Source organism: Diadema antillarum, unplaced genomic scaffold, assembly GCF_040938485.1.
Source record: "Diadema antillarum isolate AM-2024a unplaced genomic scaffold, OU_Dant_1.0 scf00000071, whole genome shotgun sequence".
Classification (NCBI taxonomy): domain Eukaryota; kingdom Metazoa; phylum Echinodermata; class Echinoidea; order Diadematoida; family Diadematidae; genus Diadema; species Diadema antillarum.
This window is the reverse complement of record NW_027270960.1, coordinates 13,158,029-13,166,895: the sequence shown is the minus strand read 5'-3', so window position 1 is coordinate 13,166,895 and position 8,867 is coordinate 13,158,029. Positions and strand designations below refer to the sequence as shown.

At 36.3% G+C, this 8,867-nt stretch overlaps 1 protein-coding gene across 1 annotated transcript in view; it reads left to right on the top strand.

Moving 5' to 3' along the window:
- Nucleotides 1-8,701: 8,701 nt before the first annotated feature.
- Nucleotides 8,702-8,867, top strand: part of LOC139717050 (probable phospholipid-transporting ATPase IIB) — a 43,988-nt gene continuing 43,822 nt past the window's right edge. Inside the window, exon 1 of the mRNA XM_071628560.1 lies at nucleotides 8,702-8,856. Coding sequence (XP_071484661.1) covers nucleotides 8,765-8,856 — 92 coding nt within the window. The 5' untranslated portion in view covers nucleotides 8,702-8,764. The remainder of the gene's footprint in view (nucleotides 8,857-8,867) is intronic.

Genomic DNA, 8,867 nt, shown 5'->3' with positions numbered 1-8,867 from the left:
CAGTCAGGGTATGCACAATACTATAGGTTTTGAAAGCCCCTTTTTTATGTTCTAGATGTCTATCCATCCAATATCGTTTCTTGTGTATCATGCCGCAAGTTGAAAACAATCATCTGTGAATGAAACTTGGTAAGGCTATGTAAATCCAGGGGGCGTTCCACAAAACTTGTCATTGGTGACAACTGTTATAAGTAGCTGAAATCTTTGCATCTGACAATACATTTTATCAAACGTTTCCCTGGAGTCGATAAGGGTCATGAGGTCAATAATCAATTATGAAAAAAAAATGCAGGAAATATCTTGTGACTTTGATTTTTCAAAGGCAGATGAATGGATTTCACCAAACTCAATTGTAATATAAAAGTTCACAGTCACAAATCAATATGTAATGTAATTTTGTTATTTTGGAGATGCTGATGAAATAAAGAAGAGTTTTTTTTCTTGAGTTGAGGACGGACTGATTTTACAACACGCATTTGCCATAGACAACTGCCCCAGTATACTCGGGACTTTCAATGGGTTAAAGAAGTCACACAACAACCCATGGGTTCATCCTACATGAAGGATCATATGTTTTACTTAATGCTCCCTGATTATGCAGTGCAATTCACTGATAATTTCTGTTGATACAAATGTACCTGGATACTTTGTTAATGAGTCGTAGAATATATTGTATATAACATGCATTTCTTACAACACAGCATAGAATGTAAGTAACCTGCAAATCCTTCTTGTACTCTATCTGCTTCCACCTGTGAACCAGGGCGCAAGGATTGTGCAAGATTGCTGTGGCTTTGGCTATAGACTACCTTATCCGATTTCAAAAGGTAAGTCTACATGACTATAAGGTTTGTTCAAATATGATGCGACAAACCCCCTGACATTTTTAGTGTTCAGATATGGTGCGCCGAACCACGCCACTTTCATTATGTTAATGAATGCACATGACTCAAAAAAAAAAATAAGATAAAGATAAACTCATGACATTGTATCTTCACTTACTTTTGAGCTTGATTGCACCATAACTTCTTGCCACTGTGTGGCAAAATATATTCCTCTTGCCTCAGTGTTTTTGTTTTGTTTTGTTGCATTTTGATCTGTTTATTTGTTTGTTTTTTACCATCTCATATCGCATTGATTTGTGCACTAAAATGTTGCCGGAGTTTGACTCATCATATCTGAACAAGCCTTTATGAGTCATTTTGGACAGGCAATTAGAACTCACAGTACTTTGGTATTCTGAAAATGAAATTGATTTTTACGAGTTTAATTGATTTTGCATTTTCTACTTTCTATGATCTGTTTTTGTATTAGAAAAGAAATTAGAGGTCAAGGGAAATTTTCTGGGGTTTTTTGTGTTGTTGGACTATGTAATTTATTAAGATCACTTGCTTTTCAATATTTCACAGGTTAACTTTTTTTTTTGGATGTTGTGAATATTTTTGCGCACTTGCCTTTGTCAGGGTTATGTCCTGATGTCGACGAGAACTTTACTCGTGAATGCTTCAAAGTCGATCCTTGAACTTTAAAGATTGTCTTCCCCATATGTAGGCTGAAATTTTGAAGTTGCTTTTTGATCAGTCACGAATAAGAGAAAAGTGATAAATTTCAAAGCTTCTTTAAGAAAAAATAGGTATAAGTGAGTTTTAATTGTGAAATTATAGTGATCTTTAAGTAAAATGGAATAAGATCCATTTATTATCCTCTGCCAAGAAGTGGTGCCTGAATTGTTATGGTTTTGAGTAGTCCATCCCTCCGTGTGTGTGATAGCTTGAAATCTGTTAAAATAATCATAAATGTGAATAAAATGTGTTAAGCCTATGTATGACTGAGTCTATCAAATTGCATTATGGAATCGAAATAAAGGTCACAGTCAAATTTGTCTAGTTTTTATTTGTAATAGATTCATACAATGTCTGTTTGTTTTTCATTGTTTCCTTACATTTTCAGCCTAATGCTAGTTTTGATCACCACTTGAAGAGGGAAAGCAGAAGAAGATGCAGCTCTTGATGCAGCTTGCTTGCTTGAAGATCAGAAGATGCAGCTTGCTTGACAGAGGACGTCAGAAGGATAACATACATGTGTACCAATATTACTTCATTGTTGACCACTTGGTACTACCCTGCCCTGGTGATATCATTCAGAGTGCCTTCGACACATTGTTCAAAGCACATTAAATATGTGTTTTGTCTACGGTATGCAAAACCTCTCATCAACCTTTGGACATTTGGAATTACCCCGAGTTCGTGAACCGAGATCTAAACTTTCAAATAGATAATGAAGTGATGCATTCTTTAGGAGTTCCCACTGAAACTGCTTTTTTTTCACTGTTTGCCATACGAACATGGACTGAGTGATGGACAAACAATAAATTGCGCCCAGGGGGCCTGTGTACGGACATAATTTGATTCGTTCAATGGTTTTAGAAGACACTTGAAGAATCATCATTGTGACAATGAAACTGTGAAGATACTCCAAGTCCAGTTCTATGGAGGAACCGAGATAGAGACTGATGATACAAGTTGTATACAGTTGATGAAGCAGTACTCTCCATTATAGTCGATGACAGTTTTTGATGAGGAGGTGATTACCTTTAGTCCAGAGGACATTGAACAACGACCTTGTAATTTTTACATGTCCTAGTTTACATGTGTCAGTATGGAGTAATGCATTACCATGGTAACATCAAATTTTCATAAAGATTACAAATACAGAATGTGGATCAAGCTACTCAGTTTTAAATCAATTCTGTTGAAATTCGATTGTCCAGAATTCTGTTGCCATGGCAATTGCAGTTTTTAAACAAATCGTACAAAATTGTGTGGATCACGCTGCTCTCTTAGTTTCTTTTTTTTTTAGCATTTAAATTTGAATTTGATACATACATGGTCACTATGATAATATGTTATCGTGCAAGACACTTTTTGTGGGGGTCATAAATCCGTTTCCATGGCAACAGCATCTTCATACAAATCATCCACAAGTACAATGTGGATTCAGCTAACTTCCTCAGATTTTGAGCATTTGACTTTAAATTTGGCACATGTGACCACTGTATTATGTACCTGTGCAAATTTTATTTTTCGTCATTGTCAAATAGTATGTTGTCAAGTTAATGATATTTTGTAATGAGAATCGTATAAACTACAAGTGGATTGAGCTTACTCTCTCAATTTTTAGCAATAACCTTGAGATATGACACCTATATATTGTGACAAGATAAATTCTAGATGTGCAAAACACTTTTCTCATCAATGTTAAACAATGCGTTGCCATGCTAACTTATTTTTTTTTTAATACAAAGCAATCGAAGATATTGTGATTGACTCATAATTCCCTCATGTTTTAGGCATTTGACTTGAAATTTGGCACGTGACCACTGTAGTGCGCTAATGTGCAAATGTCATCTTTTGTATCGGTCAAAGAAAGTGTTATCATGGCAGTGACATTTTCAAATTAAAAACTTACACAACAGTTGATTATGCAATCTCCCTCAGTTTCTGAGCATCTGGCCTGAAATATTGAACAGAGTGCTAATGTAATGGCAACCATCTTTTAAAATGAAAATCAAACAAAAAATACTGTGAATTGGGTGAGCTCCCATGCTCCCTCAGTTTTCTAGCATTTGACTTGAGGTTTCGCTCATGTAACCAGTGTAATCTTAAAATGAGTCGCACACTGATCTCACTGTTGAGTAATCTTGCTATGGTAATAACTTTTGTTACATTGTACTTTTTTTCAACAAAAGGCATACAAGAATATCATGAATTGAGCTAACTCTCTAAGTTTTAGGTGGGGGTATCAATTACATCCAGTTCGAGTTGAAAATATTGGCCCAAGAAGGCCTTATGTGTGTCATTTGAATATTTAAATGATCCGAATTTCACATGCTTGTATCATCACTTGCAATAGCATTGATCAAAAGAAAGAGTATAATTTTTTTTTTATGTTAACATTTTACAACCAGACTGGATGATCTATGTTGAATATTTGAATTATACAGCTGAGTAGGCAATTCAATTTGAACATTTGAATGATAGAGCCAAGAAGATATAATACTAGTATCAATTTCATTTGAAAATTCAACTTGATAGTGCCAAGAAGGCCAAAGGTATTCAGAGTGAGTATTTAAATTTGATATTTTAGCCTACAATAGCCATAATGTATCTCATTTGCATAGATAATCAAAGAACCAACTGACAGGGTCAAAGTTATTCCATTTTGATACTTTTATTGTAGAGATGAGGCTTTCATTACATGTAATAGAATTATTGTGTTTTGTTGTGACAGACAGAATTTATTAAATATTTTGATCAACCTAGTAGCACGTGACTGTCTTTCACCTACTTACATTACTGTGTTATTTTGTGCGATTGAATGTGGAGAGTGTGAAATGATGTCGAGGTATCGACACTTCAAATTGTTAATAAGTTGGCATCACTTGGAATTTATTTCTCACTCTGAAGCGTTGAATCAGCACTTCTGTGGTGTCAAATAAACACCAAATAATGCAAACTTATAACACTTTGAAGTGTTAGAATAACACCATGACAGGTGTTGGGGTATAGATTCTAACAACAAATAGTGTTGAAGTTACACCGTCATTGGTGTTAAAGGGTGTCAAAAGAACACCATAGTGGTGTCAACTTATCAATAATCTAAGCAACACCAAAGCTGGTGTTGGTATATTTTAACACCACGGGTGTTGAACTTACACCATAACTGGTGTTGGGATGACAAATGAACACCATTATGGTGTCAACTTCTTAACACTCTCTTAAGTGTTGAAAAAACACCGAGGCTGGTGTTGGTATATTTTTACACCCTTTAACACCCATGGGTGTTGGATATTTTAACACCAGAGACGGTGTTACTTCAACACCAGATGGTGTGGTCCTTTATTGAAGTTCGGCCGGTGTTAGATTCAACACCAGTGGTGTTAAATCTAACACCACTGTTTTTGCAGTGTACTATTGACCAGAACTGGAAATATAATTATAATGATATCATTCATCATTTTCTTTTTCACTTTTTTTTTTATTGTTTTCGCGTATATTTTTCTTCACGATATACTCGGGCGTAATCTAAGGGGAGAAAGTTCGACATGCTGCCAGAAACCGTATATTACATGGTTTGAATATTCTGAACAAAAAGTAAGATAAGTCCGTTAAGCCAAGAGCCGTATATGAATATCTCAAAGGACATTATATAAAAAGAAAGGAGATGAAAACACATCTACAGCTATTAACAGAGTGAGAATATAGCACTTGTGTGTGCTGCAATCAGGAACCAATTCTTGATGGAGAGACTCTTGAACCAGAGAATTCTTGACATTACATGGGGTGCTTTGGACAACATTTTCCTTACCTGAATTGGGCATTAAGAAACCCGATTACTGATGCGTACGTCTCCCTTTCCGATTTAGAATAAGTCATATAACCACTGAATATGCATATTATGTAAGTGTATGTTATACAATATTGATTTGGTAAAACAAATTTGATTGCCTGCATGGTTTGATTTGCAAATTTTTCATTCCTGCGTACCCCTGGCTAGAATGTCAACGCCTTTATATATATATATATATATATATATATATATATTTTTTTTTTTTTAATTTAATTTTTAATTTAAGCTGAATTATGTATTTATTTTGGAGCAAGCGCCATGAGCGCCTGACTTGGCGGATACCGGCGCTATACAAGACTTCATCATCATCATATATATATATATAATCAAAATATGAAAGTTCTGCGTCCGTGTGTAGTAAATATAGATATCAAGTGTAAAAACAGTCGTATAAACACCGCAGGAGCCAACAAAAAAAATGTTGGCTCCTGCGGTGTTTATACGACTGTTTTTACACTTTATATACATATATATATTATTATTATATATATAATAGATTAAACATTATATAATATTCCTATTATTTTCATTGTATCTGACTCTGATAAGAACTGATGAATGAAGAAGAGCTCCGGATAACCAACACCAAGTATAAGTGCCTATACGCATAAACTGGTGATGTTATGTATTCCATATATATCTTTTATATATTTTTTTCTTTTTTTCAATAGAGGTGCCCCGGGCGTATGTTCAGAGGCAATAGGCAAGGAATATCTATATAATATTGACTGGCCCTGAGGGAGGTACCAGAAAATATTGCCCAAACTGAAAGCATATTGCCCGAGTCGAAGACGAGGGCAATATGTTTTCAGTGCGGGCAATATTTATCTGGTACCTCCCGAAAGAAAGGCCAGTCAATATCATAATTATTGCCTATCCCCCTAGGTAAATTAACAAAATATGTAAATACGGCTATAAACTATATAATGATACAGATCAAGCCACATTTCACTACCTGTAGACCATCAACATGTTGAATAATTGCAAAATTATTCATCAATGTATATCATTCAACTCCAACTTCAAAGATACATGTAGTTGTAACAGGCAAACTTCAAACTTTTGAACGTTCTTACACTTTATTTTTACTTCTCTGTTTAAAGTTAGAGAGTTGTAAAACTGATGGTCACTGTGCAATTACTGATCACAAATGGACTAGTCATTGCCTAGTGCTACTGTAAGTGGTTGACCTTGTATGAGTTGATTTATCAGCATTCTTCTGCGGTGCGTGTAACTGACACCCTGGACGTCCTGGAATGTTTTCTTTTCGTGGTCGATCGGAATGTTTACGTTTAAAGCAGGGAGGTGGGTAGAGAGATTCCACTCTTTCTCTTCCCACCTCCCCAAACAGGAAGATTGCACTGTTTGCTGTTACTGCTACGCAGCGACGTGGCGAAAAGCATATTGACTGCTGACCTTTAACCCTGCAAAATAACAACCGGAATTGCCTCGCAAAACTCCCTCGTATAGGTAATAATTATATAATATTGACTGGCCCTGAGGGAGGTACCAGAAAATATTGCCCAAACTGAAAGCATATTGCCCGAGTCGAAGACGAGGGCAATATGTTTTCAGTGCGGGCAATATTTATCTGGTACCTCCCGAAAGAAAGGCCATTCAATGATATCATAATTATTACCTATCCCCCTATATAGGTAAATTAAGAAAATATGTAAATACGGCTATACACTATATATGATACAGATCAAGCCACATTTGACTACCTGTAGATCATCAACATGTTGAATAATTGCAAAATTGTTCGAGTGATCCCTGACGTCACTCCAAAATGAGTGAAAATGAGCATTTTCACTCAAAATTCACTCCAATTTCACTCGAAATTCACTCTTTTTTGTATTCACTCTTTTTAGAGTGAAAATTTTCACTCGATTTTTTTTTAGAGAGTAGACAGTATTTTATCATCAATAACACAGAAACTTACTGACACAAACCTAAGTTGTCTGAGCTGATGGGGAGAGAAAAAGAGTGTAGAGTGTGATAGAAGAACCCGAGTCTGGACTTGTCAATGTTGTGTGTAAGCATACCGTCCCCTCTGACAAGAAGCAAAACACTCTCTCCCCCAGATAGGTCATAAAATGGAGGTCCCGTGCATAATGAGAGAGTGACAACTCATGCACGTAAAAGATCCCGCTTAAATTCATTCATCGCAATTAAGAGCAGGGTGTTTAACCCGGTGAAGTGGTCCCACCTCACATCCAACTGGACCCCATGGAAGACCAGCCTAACGCAGATGAATATAGGCTATCCAGTCGTCTTCTTAAATGGAAAATGAACAAACAGACAAACAAACAAACAAACAAACAAACAGACGAATAAAAGGAGAAGAGAGAGAGGAGATCGAGAGAGAAACATTTAAAAGAGAGGGAGAAGGAGAGATAAGTAATTATTGCAAAGCCAGCTCGACATCACACCACCGACTCTCTTCATTTTATCTGTCTCTGATTTGCACCTTATGATTGATGATGACAACCCGACTTTGCTGATTTTGAGTATAGAATGTTGTTGTATTCGTATTCGCATTTTCTCCAGCTCGGGCAAGCGTGAGCTATTTTGCATGGTTGCGAAATTGCAACATTGCGCGGTGATGCAGACACGCCTGCCTTCGAGGAGTGTTAGCCGAGTCTTCACTTTGTCGAATAGTACACGTGATCAGTCTGATGTTGATGCTGTACTGGTAATAAGGTTCGTATTTCTAGAATTTATCATTCACTCTTATCTTTTATTGAAGTAAAAAAGAGCGTCTGGAGGGAAAAAATAATTCTAGTGTGCATTTTGTTAATTGTATTGTAGGCTAAACTATGTTTGTTGTTTCTAATTATCGCGAGGGAATATAGGCCTAATGATGTAGGCCAATTAGGCCATATGCAGACATTGATAATGTGGTGTCACATTCACCAAGTTTTACAGCGCTGCATAGACCAATAATGTTGACTAACAATGTTTAACTCACGGAGGGAGTAAGTGTAATGTCAACGCTTTAAATTCATATTTCATTTGTTGATTATCTTTCTTGCCCAGCGTAGTCCTTTTATTAAATTGAATTAATTCATCCTCTTCAGCCATTGATCTATTGCTGGATTTTACATCGCATGATGCTGCTGCTAGGTCAGGCAAAATCCTAGGCATATGACCATTCTGTCATAGAAGTAGAATTGGAGTATTTTTATACGGATGCGTAATTTCGCGAAAATATTTCGCAAGAAATTTTCATCATGCGACATAAACTGCACTGTTGGTTTGTGTACAACCACGTTATTTGCATAGCTCCGAACCGTGCAGTCATGAATATAATTACCCATGATGCTGCTAGGATGGCCTTTCCGGAAGTCGTAGTATGGCGGATTACACTGCTGCACGTATTGTCAATCCACGAAGAAATCTCACAGGGATATCAATCAGTCACGCTAAATATCACGAGCTAGAGAGGTATGTGCCCC